Source organism: Cucumis melo, chromosome 8 (genome assembly GCF_025177605.1).
Source record: "Cucumis melo cultivar AY chromosome 8, USDA_Cmelo_AY_1.0, whole genome shotgun sequence".
In the NCBI taxonomy this organism is placed as follows: Eukaryota; Viridiplantae; Streptophyta; class Magnoliopsida; order Cucurbitales; family Cucurbitaceae; genus Cucumis; species Cucumis melo.
Genome location: NC_066864.1, coordinates 2,145,732 through 2,170,626, shown reverse-complemented (window position 1 = coordinate 2,170,626; position 24,895 = coordinate 2,145,732). Strand labels below are relative to the sequence as shown.

At 32.4% G+C, this 24,895-nt stretch overlaps 3 protein-coding genes across 3 annotated transcripts; 1 reads left to right on the top strand and 2 right to left on the bottom strand.

Moving 5' to 3' along the window:
• Positions 1–2,865: 2,865 nt before the first annotated feature.
• Positions 2,866–4,448, bottom strand: LOC103484553 (F-box protein At4g05010-like). Its single transcript, XM_008441685.3, has 4 exons — positions 4,285–4,448; positions 3,782–4,079; positions 3,608–3,682; positions 2,866–3,516 (listed from the first exon to the last, which is right to left on the bottom strand). The coding sequence occupies exons 2-4, from the start codon at positions 4,031–4,033 to the stop codon at positions 3,271–3,273; spliced, it is 573 nt and encodes a 190-aa protein (XP_008439907.1). The 5' UTR covers positions 4,034–4,079; positions 4,285–4,448; the 3' UTR covers positions 2,866–3,270.
• Positions 4,449–10,335: 5,887 nt separating this feature from the next.
• LOC103484552 (secretory carrier-associated membrane protein 5-like) lies at positions 10,336–15,667 on the top strand. Its single transcript, XM_008441684.3, has 12 exons — positions 10,336–10,812; positions 11,682–11,816; positions 11,906–11,968; positions 12,378–12,411; positions 12,866–12,988; positions 13,427–13,489; positions 13,598–13,691; positions 14,015–14,060; positions 14,172–14,239; positions 14,661–14,709; positions 15,126–15,191; positions 15,301–15,667. The coding sequence occupies exons 1-12, from the start codon at positions 10,753–10,755 to the stop codon at positions 15,385–15,387; spliced, it is 888 nt and encodes a 295-aa protein (XP_008439906.1). The 5' UTR covers positions 10,336–10,752; the 3' UTR covers positions 15,388–15,667.
• Positions 15,668–16,664: 997 nt separating this feature from the next.
• LOC103484551 (uncharacterized) lies at positions 16,665–17,540 on the bottom strand. The gene has a single exon (XM_008441683.3). The coding sequence runs from the start codon at positions 17,381–17,383 to the stop codon at positions 16,982–16,984; it is 402 nt and encodes a 133-aa protein (XP_008439905.1). The 5' UTR covers positions 17,384–17,540; the 3' UTR covers positions 16,665–16,981.
• Positions 17,541–24,895: the final 7,355 nt, after the last annotated feature.

Sequence of the window (24,895 nt, the reverse complement as noted above, 5' to 3'; positions counted from 1 at the left end):
TGTTTTCTTTTTTTTCATGTTTAGTTATGGCCTCAATTGCTTGGGCGGTAGCTTTATATGGTGCTAAAGAAAAGTTATGGGTCAAAGAGACTTTTCAATTAGAAAACTTAAAAAGAAAATTCCTTTAAGAAAAAAAAAATAATAAGAAGAAGAAGGGAAAGTTTAATTAATTTTGGGTATGTGTGACGTTTGGTCATGTTTTTTGGGTAAGGAAAATGATGCTTCAAAAAAGTACCAAAACTTTACTTTTAAGAAAACGATGGAATAAATGATTATATATGATTGATTGTGATGATTAGCTTCAATAACAACTACTTTATTTCATTATTATTTAATCTTAAAAATGGTAACTACGAACGTATCCTTTTTAAGCCTTTAATAATCATAATTAAATGACAAAAAAAATTAGTGTTTAGAGAGTGAAGAGTTTGATGGGAGACAAGAGAGATCAAGTAGTCCATCAACTCTGTGTTGAGTTGACGACAGTGACGTCGTGGGGTGACCTGCGGTGGTGAGGTTTAGAAAGCATATAGATGCTTTCTTTGGGATGTTCTTCACATGGTTTTTGGGACCCTTTCATTTCCACTACTTTCTTCTCCCATTGGTTTATCATATGTGTTCGACTTCCCTCTCTCTTTACTCCCATTCCTCTCCTTCACACATACCAAGTTGGAACCGACTGGTAAGAGTTTTCATATAGATATAATGTTAGCTCATATACACTCTAATGACTAAGTTAATATAAGATTATTTAGCTCGATTAATTAAGCACATAAACAAGTAATTATTCTTTGAGGTTGATGTGGTGGAGCTATTCCATAAGGACCATTCAATTCTTGTTTGAGATATGTAAAATATCGATGGTGCCATAGTAGGTACCAGTCTTTGAGGTTGTTGCAAAGTGTACATTTTTGCATCATAAAAGGTGTTCTTGAGATCACATGGTGAGAGTGTTAAACTTGTATAAACTTTTTCTTTATTAGTAAATAGATAAATTGTAAGGAGGTGAGAAACAATAAACTCAAGGGTATAATATCCATTTTGGTCTAATCAATATGATTGATTTGCATTATATAACTTTTGAATTGTATGGATTTAGATTTTAAGGTTCAAATAATATTGTTGTTTTGAGTTCAAATGATTTATAGCTTTAAGTTTGTTTGTGTGATCTAAGATAAATCGGGTTAAAACAGATTTACATTCCAAATTAGCCTTAGGTTTGTTAGGCATTTCTAGGCTCTAATTTTTTTTTTCATTTCAATTCATGATATCATAATTTATTTAAAGGAAAAAAGATAATAAACTTATAAAGGAATACATAAATCTAAGATAATATTTAATTTTCGGCTTTAATCTCTTTTGATTTCATATTTGTGATGTTATATTTTAGTTGAAAATAAAAGATACCATACTTTTTTTAATTAAAAAAGATCATATATGAATTGAATTTTGCGAGCCAAGAAACTTCAATTTATCACCAAAGAAATAAACATGTCTTTTTCTTTTGTTTTTTGTTTTTAACTCACAATCTGCTCTAGAATGAAGCTCATGAAGAGGGAATCACTCAACTGGGGATTATAATTGTTTGAAGATAAGTTTGTACACGTTTATCGATGAGCAGATTCTCATATGTTCGGATAAAACCATGTAGGCTAAAACTAGAAACATATAATACAATAACAAGTTAATCCGAAAACATGATTATCAATCTTAATTTGAATTCACATATCATACAATAACAAGTAATATATATATATATATATATATATATATATATATATATATATATATATATATATATATATATATATATATATTATATCTTTTATACAAACCGACAACAAGCTTGTGCCAAAAGTGCGGCTCAAAGCAGATAAGAATGAAAAAAGAAACTGAAGGAAAATAATGGTATCCTAGAAATGTGTGACAACTCCCACTGAACCTCAGTTATTTAGTATTAAAAACAGCAATATTGCTTAATTTAATATAACATTCATAAGATGGACAGGAATCACCAAATAATTAAAACCCATATAGTTAAATGAATGATGCCGTAAACTAAGATAATTTTAAAATGAAGAATCATCACAAAGTGGCACAGGTTTAGCTTTAAAAGGAACCAATCATTCGAGCACTAACCATTAACACTAAAAGAATCATTAGCTGCAGTTATCAAGCTTAATATAGTATAAAATATTCAACTCAGTATAATACCGAAGCTAATTTTCGATCCCATTTTCATCACTAATAATCAAACAAGAGGCAATAATCAAAGTTCTTGTTTCTCATTGTCTATGCTTGGCAATTAAGCAAGTTAATTATCATTCATTAAAGCAAATAAGGACTGTTTTTTCCGAAGTTAATTAAACAAGCTTGAGAAACTTCTTTTAGTCACCCAGAGTAAAAGATTTGAGTTGTGGGTTTGAGAATTAATCCCGACAACCCATTGACAACAACACCATTTTGGTTAATCTCCTTTACAGATATAAAGCTAAAATTCCTTAGTTTCTAGAATTTTTGAAGTTTGAAAAAGAAACTGAAGTCTCTAATGAGAGGAAGTTTTGGGGTTCGCCAGTTCATCAGCCAGATTGTACAGAAACATATAATTGAGAATTTCAAGCTCTTTCTAGCAAGGAAAAAGTAGAACAAACAGCTGTCATCAATCAAAGTCGATTGCTTTCTCATCATTTCTATTCCATTTCCAAATTCTACTTGATCTCTCATACGTTACAAACCATTCCATCATACACCACACCAAAAAAGGAAAGAAATAGAGAAAACCCAAAATCCCACACTTCATCAAATTATGGAAAAACAAACGAGCAAAATACATATGAAGGGAAGAACATCAATAATGACACAAGATTGCGAGGAAAATATGGTTCGATTTTTATTAGATAAAGAAAGAATGAGAGGAAGTACATACAAAAGTACTGTTCAAATTTATCAGAGAATTTGAAAGGGACTAAACCAAAATGCTACCCTTTATCAACGAATTTGCCTATCAATCTGTCTGTAATAATACCTGTACAAAAAAAAAAAAAAAAAAAAAAAAAAAAAAGAAATGCATTTCTACCCCACCCACCATCTTCATCTTCAACGAAAGATTTGAAGATTTGGTCAGTGGGAATGTACAGCTACTTCTTTTTCTTCAACCAAGATCTGAGATTCCAGATCCTTAACTACAGCTTTCTTCCTACCACCACAACCGCGTTTCTACAACAATATGAGTACAGATTGTATTTACAGAGCCCTCTGGGTTGTTGAAATTCACATCTCTGTCCAAATGGGCAATTTCTTCTTTGGCCATTCATCTTCTTCTTCGGCAAATAAGGCTACGGATATCTCCGCTAGCTTCTTTCTATTTAATGGAGATCTGAATCGTCTTGTGGGACGAGCATTTGGCGCTTCAATCTCGTCGAAATCGCTGGAGTCGTTTAATTCAATGGCGGTGCGAAACGCACGGACCTTCGAGGGAGTGCTATAAGCGAAATGCGAGTCTTTTGCAATCAAAGTCTGTAAATGTGAATGAAACCCTAAATTGATGAGAATCGTTGAATCACCAAATGAAAGAAAGTGAAGAATGATTCGAATGATATTTACTTACCGCTTCGCTAATTGTTTTCGAAACGCGGATTAGCTGTTTCAAATCATCATGTTCCACACCGCAGAGAACCCTAATCTGATGGAGAAGATAAAGGGGGGAAAATCTATTCAGAAACAATAATCAAATGAAAGATACAATTATCGAAACTATTTCAATCTCCTATGGAGCACTAACCAGAATCTCCTGAGGCAGAGCCTCGAGCAGAGACCTATCGGCCTCCACCGCCGTACTGACAACGTTGCAGCGCCTTTTGGACGGCGCCTTCGGTGTCAAGTCGATGGATGAATCTTCCTCATTGCAAGAAATCACGACACGTTTCCTTCCTAAACCACGAGTATATCTCACGACTCCGAAATCCAGTCCTTTATCAGCAGCAGAGACGACGCTTTTGGATTTCAAACAACCGGTCTTCTTTCCCAAAGCCATTCTCAATTCTCAAATACTCGAATTAAATTAAACCTATTCGTTTTATCTGTATTAACGAGCGGAAAAGAACAATAATCAATCATTTAGAACTAGAAGGAAAAAAAAAAAAGTCATAAAAAGAAAGTACCGAATCCTAAAAAAAAACCCTAACAAAAATCTGATGGAAGAAGCAAAGGAGTATTTGAGCGAACAGTCTCGAAAAGCAGATTGAAAGTGACGAATAAGGAATCGAAATCGGGAAGGAAACGAACCTGATTAAGAAGGAGATTCGAATATCTGAATGTATGACTATCTGTTTTTGTGTTTTGAGATTTCGAAGAAAGGTTTTTGCTTATGCTCTTGAAATGGAAACTCAGGGAACTACGGAGTTGCTTTTAAAATTGTCGATACTCTGTGTTATATAGCGGTGGAAAAAAGATGGGGGATTTCTCACCTTTCAAAAAAATAAAAATAGAAAAACAGTAAAAAAAAAAAAAAAGAAAAAAGAAAAAAAAGAAACCCGACGCGTTTTAGAGAATCCGCTCGAATTTTCGGAGGAAAAATCTGCGTTTTTATCGTTGGTGTCATTTATCTCCTTTGGCGGTTAAAAAAGTAAGTGGACCAACGAGGAAACGAAGGAAAAAAAAAAAAAAAAAAGAAAACTAGCCGTTGGGAGTAGTGGGACACGTGTTGGCTTCTAATGGGATGGATCCTTCAGACTGATGACGTGGAGATATGGTCGGTCCAAGTCGGCGGTGCCGGTTCCTTCTCGAACACGTATTTTTTTTCTAATTTTTAAAATTTTTTTTATCTGTACGTGGGAAGTTTTATATAAAAAGAAAAAAGTTAGGCAACCAAGATGAGAGAGAGAGAGAGAGAGAGAGACGTGTCCATTAAGCTAAGCTTAAGGTGGTGATGACCTAACACGTGTATATACAGTATAGAATCGACGTCGTTTTGGGTAAGGTGTATGGTTAGAGGGAAGTAGAAGATTGAAACGGGGAGGGGGGGGGGGGGGGGGGGGGGGGGGGGGGGGGTTTGGTTTATTCTAAGAAGGCGGGCGGCAAAGGAGTTGACGGCTATGTCTGTTTTTCATACACATTTTTTTAAAAAAAATAAAGGGTGATATAGTGAGTAGTGAGTGAGTCAACAACGCGTAGGACCAACCACATTTCATCATTTGAACTTTAATTATAATAAATAAATAAATAAATAAATAAATAAATAACGCGTTGGACTCGGACCATTATGGTCAAAAACATTCACATTCCTCTTCTATTTACTTTACTTACTCTTTCTCATCTTTTTCTGGATTTGTTAACAAATTCATCCAATTTGACCAGAAAAAAAATATATTAATTTGCATTTAAATATTATTTCAATTATTGTAGTTTTTTTTTTTCGATTTTGTATTACTGTACTTCATTTTAAGTTAATTTGATTATCGTACTTTCAATCCTTTCGTAAAAGTGATTATTTTAATTTTTATCATTCTTATTTTTTAGCTCGCTTCTTAAGATTAAAATAATTGTCTTTTTAAGTTTAATGATCAAAATAAATTATAACCGACATTTTGTGAACGTAGGAAGCAATAATGAAGTAACATGAACATTTTCAAAATATAAAATTTAAAATAAATAAAAGTCAAAATTAGTGTTTAGACCATTGATTTGATTTGATTAGATAATTAAATTACCTTGCTCTTTTATGGTTTACTTAATTTGAACACCAAATTAGTTAGTACAATTTTCTTTTTGGGTCTTTTTTTTGACTAATTTATTTTTCTTCTTTGGTATACTATTTTACTAGATGTTGAAAGTTTGATATGGATGAACTAACAAGTTGCCGAAAATGACATTCACAATAGAGTTGGGTGAAAAAGCTTTCATAAATAATGATACAATTTTTTGCCTTTTAAGTAATTAAATTTATACAATTTTTTAATAAAGGATAAAATGAGGAAAAAAAATGTCTCCATTTATTTAATATAATTTATTCGTCATTCTTGTATAATTAGTTAAACATATATAAAATTATATAAACTTTGCTTATTTATTCGTGTATTTTAGTAAGGAATATAAACTTTATGGTGTACTTTCTTTAACACAATTGCAAAAGTAGTAGACCCACAGAAAGAAAAATTAGTAAAAAGTAATAGTCATATTATATTATATTATATCATACATAGATATACGAAAATGATGAATCAATCCACCTAATCCATCCAACTAGTGGAGTTGGTTGGCTCCAATTATTCCATCATTAATTCCAGCTAAATAACAACACACATACATGGTTTTACAATAATTACATGTATCTATTTAATATATTCTCTCCTCTTCTAAGATTGCAACACACACATGATTTAATACTAATCTAAATTAAACTTTCAACATTTATTAATTACAATTTCATTACCTTTAATTAATTAGTAGTTATCGGGGATTCTTGTTTTTCTAAACAATATATATATATATATATATATATATATATATATATATATATATATATATATAACTAAGAAAATAAATGCATTTGAAATAATATATTAAATATACACACTTTCTTCTCCTTTTTTTCAAAAGAAAATATATATATGTTTGTGTGTGTGTGTGTGTTTTGATTTATTTTTTGACAGAACCATAGTATAGTACCCTAACATTTTAAATTTTATGTAATAATAGAATAATGACGTATCAAAATAGATCACATTGACACATTAGTTGCGTTTGATTTTGAAATATACCTTAATTTCAATTTTATAATAATACAAAAATAGGTCAACTATCGACCTGCAAAACATTGAAACTTATTGTTGTCCCCAAAGAAAATGCAATTGAAAATTATCCAATTGAAAACTCGGGCAATTGAAAATACAATTTGTTTAGATTAAAAATGAATAGTGGAGATGGCGGTCCATGAAATTACTTGATTGAAGAACGATGATGAACGAGGAACTAAGTTCCTTGCAAACTGCTGGTTCCAACATAGTATTGATTAGCCCCTCAAATATAATTCAATACTGATCTACCTGAGTTTAAAATTCCTTTTATTTTAACTATTTACAAACTTATATATCCTCAAATCAAATATAAATCATTTTCTTCGTGCCTTTTGATTAGTGGGAGTATCAACAAATTTATATAGGAGCATTATACATACAGAATGTAATTGAAAGATTACTACAAAGAAAGATAAAAACAACGTATATGTTAACTTTGATTACTTAATACACTACAACATCTTCGCATGCATATTTTAATTAAGCTTTGGGTAGTATACTAAACTAAAATAAGGGAAAGGGGAGAGATGAGAGGGTAAAGTCAAAGAGAGCCTGCTATGAAACAGATGAAAGAAACAGGAACAGAAAGTATTTATGTTTGTCCTTTTCATATGAATTAAACTATGCAAATATTTTTGCGAACTTTTTGTTTGGTATCATAAAAAATAAGAGAGGTTTTTTTTTTTCTGGTCCATCCTCCTATTGGCTGCTTTTGAAGAGTATATCATCAAAATAGGAGATATATTTATACATTAATGGATGAATAATACACTTTTTAACTTATTTATACGTTTATAAATTAAAAGAGAAATGTAGACTTTGGGTATTTTAACTTATTTATACGTTTATAAATTAAAAGAAAAATGTAGACTTTGGGTATTTTAACTTATTTATACGTTTATAAATTAAAAGAAAAATGTAGACTTTGGGTATCTTTGAAGACATAATCAAATTGCAATAATGCAGATTAATGCAGATTTAGGGTAATTTGGGAAAGTATTAAAATCACACATCAAGCTAGCACAGATAAATCTTAGTACTTCTTCACAAACTTATTTTCATCCTCTGGTTGGTGATTTTCCGACTATTGGTTGAGGTGGTTTCTCATTTGAATTCAATGACTCCATGAACAGAACATGATATTCAATTTTAATTTTGAAAATATTATAATAAATGAAATTGACTTTGGAAAGTACATTCACAAAATGCTCAACAAGTGCAGCCTGTTAAGGTGAGTTTGAAGAATCATTCAGAAATAAGGAAAACAAAACTTAGAGAAATTGATTGTTATTTCCCCTACGAGAACAACACACTTTTAAAACTTCAACTTGTAAAAAAATCAATCAACCAACGTATACTAACCCAAAAAATTAATTCAGACATTGATTTAACTGTACGCATATCCTAATGACATCAAGGTCTTGACATTTGAAGGATCTAGCTAGTAATCACGTACCGTAATTGTCGACAGTTGTTTAGTATAAGACTAAAAATTTCATATCACAAATGCATGATTTACCAATATATATGGCACATAGTTTTCATCCTCAATAAATATTTAAATTTATAAAAATCAAAAGTGAAAAGGAGAAGAAAGCTAAGATATTACCAAAACAGTAAACCAATACGATTTGGAGTGCCAAAATGATGAATAGAACAAAAGCTTCCAATGTAATAAGTTCTTTGTGCTCGTGAAATGCTCTCATGATATTAAACATATTATATGGAAGTGGCTGTTATAGGAAAAGGAAATAGAACCTATCCAAAACCACCGTCGCACTTGTAAAGTTCAGATAGGGTGGGAGGGGAGGGGGAGGGCAGGTGAAGTATATGGGAAAAAAAAAATTGGATTTGAATCCATGGCTAGCGCGCGCGCGCACACACATATATAAAGAAAAAAGAGGGATAAAAGAAACCTTAGGTTACCACCGACGCCGGCGCCACAAAGAGTAGGAAATTGATCTGCTGCCATTGGGGGAACAATTTCTGTTTGTAAATTGGATTTAGGGTTCTCCATATCGATATAAACACCAAAAGATGGGGAGAAATTCACAAGTGTTGATAAATTGGCGTAGAAATAGGTCAAACTCTCTCTCCTTTTTATTGCTATTTATTCTTTATTCTACCTTAGTGTTAGTTTTAATTTCCATCAACCTAACCATAGCCTACAGAATGAAATTGATGTTTATATTGAAAATATTCATAGCAATGCATTTATATCCTCTGAAAAGTTCTAATCCTTTTGCTGTGGATTTTTGCTTGAGAATTCAATCTTTCCTCTCAGTTTAATAAATGAACATTCTATTAAACAGTTTTTTTTCTCCAATTAAACCGTAAAATTTTCAAATTTTTAGTTAATGTATATAAAATGGTAGGTTATATGCTAATCATTTTTTTTTTAAATTGAATTTATAAACACTGCTCCCTACCTCCAATTTTCTTTCTTTTGTTACATATATTTATGAATTTGATCATTATATTTTTTAAAAATGTAAATTTTGGTATGGAGAGAAAATAGACTTATTTAGATGATGCAAAAATGCACGATCTGGATTTAATAAGTTGTAATTGTGTACCATTATTTGGAGCTATTTCGCTCGGACAAAAATAGATCTATTTGATAAGAGATTTACACGAGATAATTATAATAGATAGCAAGTTTAGTAATAATAAATAGTGTATATAAATATTTTTAAAAATTGTAAATATAGTAAAATCTAAGATTTTATCTCAATAATACTCTTATGATTTTTGGTGTCAAGGATAGTGCGTGATCATGGCCTTCTTTATTTTGAAAATATTGGGGATAGACTCGGTCAATGCGTCCAGAATAAATACTTAGAGCAAATGTACCAACATTACTAACCTTGACTTGGTTTGATGTGAAGTAATGTAATGATATCTTGCAAAGTTTTTACATTTGGAAAGGTTGGGTTAAATGTGCGGAACACAATCAATTATTTAATAATTGATTAATGACCGATTCTAGAAAGATCATAATGAAATTAGTTGATCATCAATTAGATAAATCAACACCCTTTAAAGAAAATAAGAAAAGGAAAAGAAGACAAATATAATAGAATTGAAAGAAAAATAGGGGAAACTTTTTTCCAATTACTTTTATAGAAATTACAATCTCAATAAAGAAGATCCTGAAAAACGAACAACTACAATATATCTTCTTACAATAAGTATATAGAAAATGCCCCAATGCCATAATTTAAACTTATGACAATAACATTTGGTGAATGAAATTGACTGATTATCCATCAGATCATCGGTCACACGCTCATTCCTCTCTGGGCCTTGGCCCAAAATTATTCCAAGCATTTGGCCCATTTTGATTATGGTAGAGATTGTTATTTTAGCTTTGAACCACAACAAACACAATTAAACATGGTAGACAATAGTTGTTCTTGTTTAAGGTTTGCGGAACTTCTTAGGTATGAAAGGATATGGACTAATTTTTGTATTTACAGCTGGCTAACAAAGTTACAAAATAAATACACTAAATTACTTAAAAAATAATCTAAACTATAATACTCATTGTGGGTGTGGCCTGCCCAACTCACAATTCTTATGGTAGAAATTGACAAAGAATTTCATTTTTTTTTTGTTAGTTTATTGATTTTATGTGGAAGTTGGAGAAATTAAGTTTTAGTTTTGTGTTGTGAATTTGTCTCCCGCTGTTTCCTTTGAATTTTAATTTCTCGCACCCGAAAGGTATTAAGCTGACTAAACTAAAAGACAACTGCTCCTCTTTCTTTCTTTCTTTCTTTCTCTCTCTCTCTCTACGATTCCATTCAATTTTACCGATTGAACCGTCGAACTTCTTCGGGTTTCGCCTTTGAATTGCTTACTTCCCAAGTTTTTTCTCCATTTTTCCCTGTTCTTCAAATCAGATCTAAGGTTTTGCGATTCCACTTCTTGCCTTCCCTTTGCTACTACTGCTTTTGCCATGGCTGGTCGCTACGACAGAAACCCTTTCGATGAAGAAGAGGAAGTCAACCCCTTTGCTGTGAGTTCTCTCTACCTTTGATCATCATGCTTCTTCTTAGGTCTTCTAGTTTTACTTCTATCTTTCAGTAATGGAAGTGTTGCTCGACTGTATGTATTGCTTCGGTTTATTAATTCGATAGACTAGGTCGTTTGAGTATGCGGTGGATGCGGATTTCCGTTTAGCTTAGTGGTATTTTATTTCTATTAATTTATTTTTGATGGTTGGATTGGATCCCTTCTCTTTTCATCTTTCCATCTCCCATATCTCACTAAGACAAACGCATAAAGGATTTTCCCTCCCTAATAATTTGGTTTCTCTCAACATGAATTACGGTCCTGATGGCGCTTCAAAGATGCAATAGTTGATAAGTTTAATTTCATTCAGTATCCAATTACTGAAAATTTAAGCTTAGTCTTGGTTTCTGCATTTATTGGCGTATATTGTCGGCGTTCTATTCTAGACAATTGGGTGTTCAGATTTTTTCCGATCCATCTGTAGACCAGTATCCGGCTGTTGGGTGAAGGTATCGGGGCAGTCAAATTATGACGGAGGTGCTTTCTTTTACATCTGAAGCAAGGAATCTGACCTTTTGTGTTAAACCACTACTGTAGCTACTTGCCCCCTCCCAACAACCCCTAAACAAAAGTAAATAGAAAGGGGAACGAGATTGAAGTATTCAGTTCATCGAGTTTGGATAAAATTTGCACTTGTGTTTTTCTCTTAAGAGCTATACATCTTGGTTTAATAAGTTCCTGCCTTCATTTTTTTCAGTTACAAAAAAATTTGTTTATTAAGATGATTGTTTGTAACATGACATTCATTGGTTAAAGTGTTATCTTGTCAAATTGTTTACTCATTTGACCAAATATATATATGCAATTTTTCAGAATCCTGGAAGTGTTCCCGCTGCCACAAATTCCAGACTTTCACCTCTTCCTCCAGAACCTGTTGATTTTAATTATGGTCGTGGTGCAACTGTTGATATACCACTCGATTCAAATTCTGAAGGATCAAACTATAAGGTTTTTGAGATTTTATCGTGTGTTTTATTCTTTGTGCCACCATTGATCTCCTGGCTTTGCTAATTGCACTATGTTTTAATTTTACTTAGGATTTAAAGAAGAAAGAGAAGGAGCTTCAAGCTAAAGAGGCTGAACTGAGAAGGCGGGAACAGGTACTTCTTAAAGACTGTACAAAATCTTTGAACATGTTATCATTTCCAGTTGTTATGTCTTAAGCACAATGCTCGTTAGGTACCAATCAGGATCATTTCCTTGTATGATTTTTATTTCTGTTACAATAGTATACTTGAGAGTAGAAAAAATGGATTTTGCAAATATTAAGAATTTATTATATAACTAACCACAACATATTAGCCAAACTCAATACTGGTGCTAGTTCAATTTATACATGATATTGAATAGCCATATTTCAAATGGGAAAAAATCCTTGGTAGGCTTTTGTTTATCAAATTTAAAATTTAATGTTATAGACTTATTGGTCCATTGATAGTGCTAGAGTGGATGAATGTTGAAGCATCTACTGACTTTATTTAATTCTTTAGCATTCTTGGTTAAATGCAGGAAGTAAAACGGAGGGAAGATGCTGCAAATCGGGGTAATTTATTCCGACCATTGAAATCCTTATAAGGATGCTAAATTGCCAGTAGAACTCTCAGAATGTGTTTCATAAACTTAGAGGCAATCTATCTTAATGGGACCATAACTTTGGTTGTGTGAAGTTTAATCAAAACTATTTGTATTAGAATATATGAAAATGCACCCAATACTTTAGTAATAAAAAAATTGGGAAAATTCAAGGAATTAGAGGGTATGATATTATAACATTTACAATGGTGTTCTCCCTTGTGGGCATTCCTTTTGGTGCCTTGAAAATAATTCTATAACAGTTAAATTGTGTTTCATATCAATTTAAGTTAGTGTCCTTATTCTTAACAACCACCGAGAAGGTGAACTAGAGAGATATGCCTCAACTTATTGAAGAAACACATTCTCTAGGCGACATGGTTTTCCCAATGCAGCTTATCACCTGATCTGTTTTTGTTTTGCAGCTGGAATTGTACTAGAGGAGAAAAATTGGCCACCTTTTTTCCCAATTATCCACCATGATATTGCAAATGATATTCCTATTCATCTGCAAAGGTTGCAGTATGTTGCGTTTACTACATTGTTGGGTATGTGAACTTGTGGACTATCTCCACTTGATCTCGTCCATATGCTGTTATTACTTATATTTGTACTTTTGAGTTTTCTTATGCAATAATAACGAGGCAGTCTCCTTTTCAAGAACTTATATGATGAATGATGATATACCAATCCTAATTTTGAACCTGCTACGTTATATGGGCACCGTTATTGAATCTTACACTCACAATTTGATTGGAAGAAATAGACACTGTTTGAACAAGACTATTGTTCTCCCTCTGTAAAGTTTCCTTATTTCTTTCTTAGATGAGTATTGGGTATTAACAACATAATCTCTTACGCAACCTTTTGACAGAGAGGTTTCCTTGCAAAGTTGCAGTCATTTTTTTCTTAGATGAGTTATCACTAAAATATTTTGCAAGAGGAACTGACATAAGGACATTGTCATGTTCTTGTGGTGATCACAGGACTAACTCTTTGCCTCCTCTGGAACATAGTAGCTGTTACTACGGCGTGGATTAAGGGAGAAGGTAAATTAAAATACCATTTTAGTAAAAATGATTTATCCATTACAATTAACGGTTATCTCTAATGTTGAAACAATTGCTGCTAATAATCTTACAATTTCATGGTTGTAGGAGTAAAAATTTGGTTCCTTGCTGTCATCTATTTTATTGCTGGGGTTCCAGGAGGGTATTTCTTGTGGTATCGCCCACTTTACAATGCATCTAGGTACCCTTTTCATCTTTAAACTTGTCTTTGACTTCCTCCTCTCCTTCCTTCTATGTGAACGCTTTTTTTTTTTAGTTGACATGGTACAAATAGATAGTTACTGTTTTAGGTTAAGATTGATTTCCTAAAATATTAAATTGACAAGCTACCAGACGTAGATATTGTTGGATTAGTTAGTAGAGTTTTAGTTACTGTCGTATATTCCTTTTGTGTAGTTGTTAAGGCTCCCAACACTTCCAAAGGTGGAACTCTATATTCTATGCACATGTATTGATTTGGTCATGAAGAGATATAATTAGCATTGTTTCTCTTTACTGTTGCAGGAGTGAAAGTGCTATGAAGTTTGGATGGTTTTTCATGTTTTATTTGGTAATGGTTTTTTTTTTTGTTAGTTGATTATTTTAGCTTTCTTCTAATTGAACACACGTTCAAAAATTGGGATCTCTTATCATTACAATTTTATTTACTTTTTTCCTACAGCTTCATATTGGTTTCTGCATCTTTGCTGCAGTAGCGCCTCCAATAGTCTTCAGGGGAAAATCTCTGACGTACGTTCCTTTGTATTAAACCATTTATTATGCTTGCTGTTAATTTGTGTTATCAATATGATTTGGTCGATGAAGCTTCAAAATCTTATAGTCAATGACTTTACTGCATATATCAAGAATGGTTCATCTTCATCTCCGTTTCAGCTTAATTTTTTCAATTAATATTAATTTTTTTGCATCGAATGTATTCGAGAGTTGTATATTGCATGGTTCAGTTGGTTATTTCTTGTTGTTGACTCAGGAGACATTTGAGACAAGGAGTGAGCTTGTTTGGTCCCACAAATTCCTTGGACCAAACAAGAAGTGGAGTTAGCAACTCCACTCTTCCAACTCCAATTCCTTAATATCATTGCTAATTTTGTCTTAAAATGTTCCAGAATTTTCTCCTTGTACTAACAATTTGTGTTTTTGGTTGTAACAGTGGCATCTTACCTGCAATAGATCTTATTGGTTCCCGAGTCTTGGTTGGGGTAAGGATGTTCTCTCTTACTTTTATCACATGACTGGGAGATTCACTTTTGACCCTACTAATATAATATATTTACTTGCTTTTCAGCTACTTGTTTTGTTTTTTGTTTTTTATTTAAATTCTAAACGTCAGCTTACTTTGTCAGACCCATAAACATGTATCGGAGTTTCTGGTTTGTTTTGGTCTTTTTGGTATAAGATGGTTTTATAATACTAGGAAAATAATTTAAATGAGCAGGTGTACCAGATTTTATTGTCGTCGGAATTTCCCTTAGGAGTTAAGGAAGTTTACTTCCTATGATAAATCCTAGGAAAATTAACAGTAGAAAGTTGCCTCAAATTTATTTGAGTACGAAATTGTTACTTTGTACTCCGAGAGCCTGGAGGTTTCATCCGCCATTTTTTCTGTTTGTTGCAGATATTCTATTTCATTGGTTTCGGATTATTCTGTCTTGAATCAGTTCTCAGCATCTGGGTTATTCAGGTCAATCATGTCTCTCCCTTTTTCTATCCACACGCTTACAAATAGAAAACAACCGAATTGCTAGCTAACTCATTTCTTTACATTGTTCACCATCTCTTTTGTCAATCAGCAAGTATACATGTACTTCCGAGGCAGCGGTAAAGCAGCTCAGATGAAGCGTGAGGCTGCCAGGGGTGCTGTGAGGGCAGCCATCTGATGCTATGGTCGCGTAGAACCACCACAAATGATGAGCTTCTTCCTAGATTTTAGGTTGTATATGCACTTAGCCACGGGATGTGGGTAAGTTTACAGGTTTGTTTTAGGTTGATGGCTGTTCAGTTCCGTTGCTTCATTTTTACCAGCCAACTTTACTGTATGTTTTTTCCACCCCTGATGTAATTTGATGCTAATCGTAGTAGTCAACTTTATAAACGTTCGTATTATATTGTTGAGGTTGAATGAATTCTGAGTTCAATTTTTACGCATTGCTTGAGAAAGTGGGTGTCATCAAACGTCTGTTCCATTTCGAGAGAATTGTTGGTAAAATGATTATAGTTTATGAATGGAAAGCACCAAAGTAATTAGGCTGAAATCTGTCGTTATTTCATATGGTTTCATTGTCAACGAGGTAATCACTACTTTTGAGCACTCACTTTGAAAATAGTCTTTAGTTGGCCATTAGGCACGTGGACGCGTTTTTAAATAAATTATATCCTAAACTTTCATGGTAGAGAAATAAGGTCACTAAGTTTTGGTGGACATGTTTACATTTTCATTTTATCTTTATATATTTTCATGAATTTGATGAAGGGTGAATAAGATAAAAGAAATAATACAACTCAAATATATATTACTTTGATCATTAGTTTGGTAAAATTAAGATGTAGATACCTCAAAGATATCTATTGACAATGATATTTTAACAATGTTTTCGTCCATATTTTTATAGAATTGAGATTTTAGACATATTTGTTGACTTTTGGACGTTTTGGACCTCAAGGAAAAAATCATTATTTAGCTTTCCACTCACCCTCCAATCACTACCAGACGGATTCTTTCTTTCTTGCATGTGTTGTTTTCCCATTTACTCCTTCACATACAAAACTTACCTTTTTGGACTTCAAAAGGAGGTGGAAGTTACTTCCCCCTTTTGGTAGATCATGGACTTGTCAAGTCTATAAATTAATTATACACAAACAATTAAGCGAGATTTCTTAAACCAAACAATAATATTCATTAGTCCAAATGTTTCGGTCTAAGCATCACATCAACCATAATAAGATGAGTTTGCATTGCAATGTAATTTAGAATTGAATGTTTTTTTTTTAATATAAGATTTCTCTTCATTTTAAACCTATCGTTCTTTTTCCTGTTTTTACGATTTTATTTTTATTTTATTTTCGATTCTTCAACGGTTATCTATATATAAAAGGATGAAGAAACCAATTACAAATGATAGGTAAATGCATAAAAGCTCAAAACCAAATACGAGAATTATTAAAAGACTCACTGCATATTTAAATCAGAATTAGAGAAATCCAATTCCAAAACATTTCAAGAAAACCATAATTTAAAAGAAAGTAACAAAGAAATTAAAAACTCATACATAGCGATCCAACTTCCAACATAACATTACTTATAATTATATATTTCTATTAATTTTATATATTAGTCTACTAAAACTGCAATACATAGCCTTTTTTTTTCCATTATGACGAAGCTTAATTACTACTTATAGATACTTTCCGGCTACCGAGCGGCCGTGTCAAAGAAAAACACTCAGAAGCCGCCGCCGCCATTACCGCCCTTCCCTAACAATAGCCGATACATTTCTTAGCGCAATCGATGGTGCAGCCACCACCGCCGCCTCCACCGCCGTAACCCTTGCCCGATCGGCTGTAGGAGGAGAAGCACTTAGCCGGACAAGTCACCTTCTTATTGAAACAAGGACCCTTTTCTTTACAAACCACAGGTTTTCTTATGATACCACCCTTGCCGTAACCGCCTTTGGGGCCACCGTAGCCGCCACCGTATCCACCGCCGACGATCCCCTTGTCCCAACCCTTTCCGAAACCGGGTATGTCGTCAAATCCGTTTCCGGGTCCGAACATGCCACCGAAGCCGCCGTCCTTCCGGGAGGTGGCGAGAGAGAGAGATGGCGAGAGGAGGAGAATGGCGATGAGAAATGGGAAAATGGGGATGAAGAAATTCATGATTTTTTGTCTTCTTTTTCTTTTTTTCTTTGTGGGATTTGCAAAATGTTTGGGAGAGAAAGTGAGGGATTGGGCAGAAATTAAAAGTGGGTAAGAAGATAGTGGGAAGGCAGCAAACGCATTTATGGAAGATGGTAATGGAGGGGCAGTTGGCTCCTCATTAATGGACTCAGCTATCAACCTTTCTTTTCTTTTTTATCTTTTTCTTCTTTCTCATGAATGTCAAATGTGCCATTCTAATTTTATGATTCATGTTACAAATATAATGTTTGAGATATTCAAACTTAGAATCCCACTGCCTTCATCCAAAATTTTATGTTAGGAGGAGAAGCCTAAACATCTTTTAAGTTTGGATGCAATTCATGTCACATCTTCAAATTAACTAATACTATTAATTAAGTTAAATTAAAGTTGAGTCTTAAATTTTCCAATTTTTGTCTATTTGTTCCTAAATTTAAAAATGAATTAGAAAAATCTTTATTAAGTAATTCAATTTTACTTCTATTTAATGGTTTGATTGATATACTAACACGTCCATGTAATTTGGATGGATGTTTATTCACCTTATAAATTATTAAAATTAGGAATTTATAGGTTAAAGTAGATTCCTATTTGGGTCTAACTAAAAGAAAGTAAAGTATAGAATTAGTTGTCGTTCCTTAAAAAAAAAAAAAAAAAAAGTTGGTTTTGCAGCAGTTTAAAACGCTATATTGTTTGTATTATTAAATAGATAATAATGGAGGATATAATTAACCAAATGGGAAATGAAGAAAATAAGAGAAGATTTCATAAAGTTATATCCAACTCCCAACCATGAAAGCACAAGCACATGCCCCCTTTTCTCAATTTCCCCTGAATTATTTCAATCCCCACTTTAATCAACCCATTGACTAAAGTCACCAAAAATACTATTCATTCATAAATAACATATTACAATTACACTATCATTTCTTTAACCATATATATATGCAAATATACACAAACAATATCCCTTGAAAAGTACTGATCAGGAAAGCAAAATAATTGATTTTTTAGCAAAGAGAAATAGAATAAGGACTGAAAAGATAAGGCGTCTTCTTGAGTATATCATGGAGAAGAATGTGGGAAAAAGGCATTTGAGATTTGTACTCAAAAGTTGATGAATATTCTTTTCTTCATCTAATAGGGCCCTCCTCTCTCTCCTTTACTTTACTGTTTTAGTAAGAAAGCAATTACTTAGTTGATCCAACTAATGAGTTAGTGTACTACATATAGGTCTCATGCATATCATGATTTTTCCGGATCCCTTCCTTTGCTTTACACATTTGACTAACTCAAACTTTAACCAAATATATACGACAAGTGACATGCAAAAAAAGGTACATATGATTAACATAACAAACTATGCTTTCTAATGTAAAAAGTAATGCTTGATCTAGTTAAACACGATCAATTGAATCAATGTTGATAAATAATAAATAATTACAACTACTAACTTGACTAGTAAGTGGGATATGAAATTGATCAATAGAAATGTTTGAAAACTTGGGAAGTAGGCCATAAAAACAATCAGTAGTGGATGACTCTCAAGTCTCAAACAATTAAAGGATAAGATACACTTGTATTTCTTTCCTTTTTGGGAAAGAAAGTATATATTTATACAGATTTTAAATAAAAGTAAGAATGATTTAGTCTTCTGTAATTTTAATTTTGTAACAAAATTATCTTTTAACGTACAAAAGTTCGTCGAAATTATACGTCAATTTTTATTATTTTATGAATCTTAGATTTTGTATTTTGTATAAGAAAAATTGAGTATCAAACCTTAATATTAATCTTTAAAATAAAAACGAAATTGTTACAAATTTTAAAATAAAATAACTAAATTGCTAAATAATATAGCTAAAGGAAAGACAAAGTGATTACAAACTAGGATTTAGTGACAAATTAAAGTTGTTAGTTGTATTAAAGTTTAGAGATGAACAGTGAATAATTAATAAATAAGGTATACTTAATTTGAAATAAATTGGAAAGGAATATATAACAATATGATAATTTAGGCCAATTAAGCAGCACCCTACCAGCAACACAAGTTGTCGAGCAAACATCATATCAATCTTAGAATCAAAAGGCTAATTTCATAAGATAAACACTATTATGTTGTTGTTATTATTATTATTATTCCTATTAACAGATTCTCAAATTAAAATTAATTAAGTGATTATAATTGTAATTAAATTTAGATATTGTATGAAGTATCAACCACTGATTACGACATTTGGTTCCCTCAATTAATAGATTAGCTGTACCATGCTCTTGTCCTTTCATAGTTTTTATTTATTAAATTCAATCTCACCCCCTTGACTTTTGCTCTCATTAATACGCATTCCTTTTTTTCTTCTTTCTTAGGTTTAGATTTTTTAAGTTGTACAATATCCAACATCAAATCGTGGACTTGTTATCAAATTTTGCACAAAACATCAGTTGTAACACTTTGTTATTGATAAAGGTTTGTTGGACTGAGGAATGATGGTAATGGGCTTGGAGGCACACAAAAGCAGCCCAATACTGATTTGCATTGAGGTGATCTTTTTTTTTAAAAAAAAAAAAGGAAGAATTTATTGGAAATTGTAAGGAAGGGCTGATTTTGTGTGTTTCACGTTTCATTTATGTTGAATTCAATCCTAAGAATCTTATTTATTATTATGAATATTATCTTTGGTTTTGGTAAAGTGAAAAAGTGTGGTTTGTTTGGTTGCACACATTTTTCCCAAACGCTCCCCTTTCACATTATGCATAACAATGACAATTAAAAATGGAATAAATCAGATTTTCTTTTCTCTTCTTTTGAGTTTGTTGGGTTGGTTCATGACATGGAATCTTTACAGTTTCGGAGTGTGGTGGTGGGACAAAGGCAAAGCACCGCTGTCATCTCTGCCCCCACTCATTCATTCATTCATTCACAACCATTTCCATTTCCATTTCCATTTCCATTTCCCCATCTCACTCTTTCCATTATTCAATTCCATTCATTTCAATAATTTTGCTTTATTCTGTCCCCTTTCTCTTTTCCTCTCTATATAAATCCTAATGCCTTCCCACTCCACTTTCAACCAACTCTCATTCAAAACCCTTCACTTCCTCACAATATCTAACGTTCTAAATCCTCCACTACTCATGGCCGGTCACAGAAGCGACTACATCACCGGCGCCGCCTACTCTCCCAGGGCTTCTGCCCGTCCCATTCCCAAGCGAGGACAGGTCAAATTGGGGATTATGGTGGGTCTTGCCCACACCGTTGCCTCTATCTTCTCACCCACCACTCGTCGGACCTAGACTACAAGGCGGCCAGCGGTGGCTCTCACACTGAACCGCCCGGCCCGACCCGGCTCACCCTTTTTTCCTTTTCTTTTTCCCCTTTTCATGAGTTTGATGATGGAAGAGAAGAAACGGCATGGAGAGATTGGAGAGTCTCGGAGCTGTTTTGGTCTCTTTTTGTAAAAACAATTTTTCTTTTTTCTTTTTTCTTTTTTCTTTTTTCTTTTTTCAATTAATGGGAAAAAAATGGAGATTTCCTTCTCTATTTATGATTTTGTGCTCTTAGTTGTTTAATTCTTCTTTCTTAAGTATAATAAATTATACAAATTAAACATAATACTCCATCCCAACATTTATTATTTTCGCACAGCTCGAACTACAATAATTAATTAATTAATTAATTAATGACAATAATAATAAAAGAATCTACAAATAAAGATATATAGAAGTATTTTCATTGGTATAATTTAGGATGGATAAGGTTTGTGCTTTGAACCATAAAAGATAGTCTTTTAAACTTTTGACTTATTCTTAAATTATGGACACCATATGGGAGAAGATCATGTTCTTTTTAATATTACAATATTAATCTTTTATTGAATTACATAACAAAAAATCTCACTTCTAATATTGTAGAGAAATATATTGTTACATTACATGATAAATATATAATAAAGAAATAGAAATGGGTAGACATGAAATTAAAAAGGGGTACGGGAAAACGATGTCCCTATAGCTGTATTGATAGACGTAATACGATCTCACCCATATAAGACCAAATCTATTTATTATATTTATGTCTATATATATTTTAATACAAAGATCTCAAATTTACTGAAAACAAAAGATGTCACACCCAATACATTGAATCCAACATATCTCTTTCAAATTTGCAGCCTCTCTCTGTCTTGTTTTTTGTCCACTAATATAAGATAATGATCCATAATAAATTAGATTATATTAAAGTAAAATCATACTCAATTATTTGCAACTTGGTAATCTTTGTTGTAATTATTGGCTTCATTTGATCTATATACTTTACTTAATAACACACATCTAGCTTTAATTATGTCGCTTTTTCTGTACTTTGTCTTTTGTTAATGCTAGCGAGGGTGACATGCATTAATTTAACATCACCCTTTTGTTTTTTTTATATCCCTTGGTTTATTTCACACCTGCTTTTACATTTTTATAAATCTTCTTCTTCTTCTTTTAAATGAATATTTACAAATGGGTTAGTTGTGCTTAATTAATTATTTAGTTTGGTTAATGCAACATGAGTTGGCTTTTCATGATTGCTCTTCTGTTCTTATAAAAATAGATTTAAGATTGTCTTGCTTTAGTCTCTTTTGGAGTTGGTTAGTTTCTAGTAGTTCAACGTTTATACTCTTTATTACTTATGCATTCATAGTACACGGCCTTATTCCTTTCTCTCTTTTCCATATCATTGTTCATGGTAAGAGATAAATGGTTATGGTATAGGGGCGGACACAGTGGCAGATCTAGAAAATATATTGACGGGAGCTAATATGAAAAATAAATTATATAGATAAGATTTAAACCTAAGTGGGAAAGGGACTAACCATCCGAATAACCACTAAACTAATGATAAATATTAATAACTAAGTAGTTGTATTTATATATATATTATATAAAGACAATAAAGTTGAGGGGAGGCTCGAACCCCTTAGCCTATGCTAAATCCACCGGTGCGCGGACAACGTGAGGATTTGAGTTAGGAATTTAAAGAGTCATTTCTCTATTTTATTCGATAGCATTTTGTGCCTCGTGTTTTGTATATCTATTTTTTTACCTATAATTTAAAAAATGAAGTCAATTTTAGAAATTAAAAGGAAGTTAATTTTCAAAACTTGATTTTATTTTTGAAATCTAACAAAACTATCTATCATCCACATAATTGAGAGTTCAATGTCTCATTAAACATAAACAAAAATATACGTCAATTAAATTACTAATTGAAAACTCCTAATTTAACCTATTTTTATAAGACTACACATTCATTGAGTTGAAAGTTAAGTATTTTTAACTATTTTAAAACCATTGTAATGAGCTAGGAGAAAAGGAACTCAATGTTTAAAAAAAAAAGAAAAAAAGAAAAAAAAAAGTGGGACAACTTCCATTAAAGGTTATGGAGCATTAATTGGTAGTGATAAGACTTGGTTAAGGTTTGTATCAAATTAAAGAAGAAGAAAAGAAAAGAAAAGAAAAGAAAATGGTTAAGGTTAAGTGAATCGGACCACCACAAAATGGACAAAGCGACCGCTAGTGGCGGGGCAGCCTTTTTAACTTTAGCTTATGGTGCCCCCATCATCATTTATCATTAATTAATACCTTTCTCTTTTTTGTAGTGGAAGCCATATGAGCACGTTTTTCTTTTCCCCCTTCTTTTTTCTCCTCTGATTACCAATTTTAATTCTTTTTTATTACATTAAAATGCCACTTTATTTTATTCTTCACATGAAAACTCCAAATTGCCCCTTCGGTTCTTCCAAGTCTCTCTTGTTGCCGCCACCTCACTACGCTCCCACCCATACCAAACTTTCAATTCTGACCTTTTACCTTTTACTATTCAATTCAACTATTTATTTTCCTTCCCGGTCAAGGGAAATATTCGATTATTATTATTATTATTATTATTATAACTTTACAAAATAATTACATATTTAATTGATGGTTTTATATCTAATTTTATTATAATTTATAATCTTTTTTAGTAAAAAAATTCATATAAATTACTAATAAGATTCTATCCATCACGAGAATTATTTGTCCTATTTGGCTGTTTTAAACCATTTTTCCTAGTTTCTTTACTAAACTTTTTTCATTTTGAATGATTCTTCAGTGAGAGATTCAAAATCCAGCTTGCTTGCTTGCTTGCAGATCAAGTAGTTTGAATAAGAAGCTAAATTTGACGTTATCTTATCTATGGAATTGGGAAATGACGTCACTGGCTCTACTAAAGAGAAAAGGTCAAATTTGTAATTAGATATAATATTATAAGTTGAATTGATTTTGATTTGAAAATTGACTAAGAGAGCGGTAGGGTCAAAACCTCTCATTCATATAGAAAGCAACCCGAAAACGAAAACCAAGACGCCAGTTAGGCAGGGTCAAAATCGTCTACTTCTACTAGGGCATTTCCGTCATCTTAACCTTCTCATTTTTTTAGCCTTTTTCTTTTCTTTCTTTCTTTCTATATATATACGAATTCCGAACAAGCTCTAAGCATTACTTAACAATCTTCTTCTTCTTCTTCTTTCTCTCACTTAATCAGAAGCTTAGATAGATGGCGGGTACAAGGATCAACGCAATCAACGGAGGAAATTTGTCGAGGAAATATTCCGACCGTCTGATTCCAAAACGGGGTCAAGTGAAATTGGCAATCATAGTGGGTATTGCTCACTCAGTGACTTCGATATTCTCCAACGGCAGCCGGAAATGACTGTGGCGGCCGAGGAAGGGAACGAGTTAATCGGGACCGTTGAGTTGGTTTTTTGAAAAATCGACGGTCCTGATTTTCCGAGTGTGAGCGGTTCAAATTTTATCGAACGTCACAGATTAGACCCTGAGAGATCTTCCGAATTGTTAATTGAAAGAAGAGGAAGAACCCGACATGGCCTTTTTTCCATGGCGTCAATCAATTTGTGTGTGTAATTTTTTTTTTTTTTTATCTTTATTGTTTTCAAGTAGTTGTTCATTTTATGGTGCGAGTGTGTCTGTAAATTAGCAAAAGTGCTTAATTTACTGTTAAATAATAATAATAATGAAGTAATGTAAATGAAGTGTTTGAGGGAATATGGAACTCTCGTTTTTGTTTATTTTGGTTATTGAATTGAAGGGTTAAATGAAAGATTTGATTTATAATGCTCAAGTTAATATTAAATTTAAGAAGGGAAAGAATGGGTTGATGAGATAAGGAATGAAGTGAGAAAAAGACAAAATCTGACAAGTTGGATGCGAATCTTTTTTGTGTTGAGAACAAAATCCAACACTCTGTCAAATAATAATATAAGTAAAATAGTTTAGAAAGATTGCTTGTAGGGTAGGATGAGGGTCAGTGCATTGGATTGAATCGAGGAAAGACGGATTCAAATTCATTGTCTCCATTGTGGTATAATATTTACTATCACCCCTCGCCCCCACAATTACAAATTTGCTGCCTTACTCTACCTTTTTTTGAAGAAAACGAAGAAA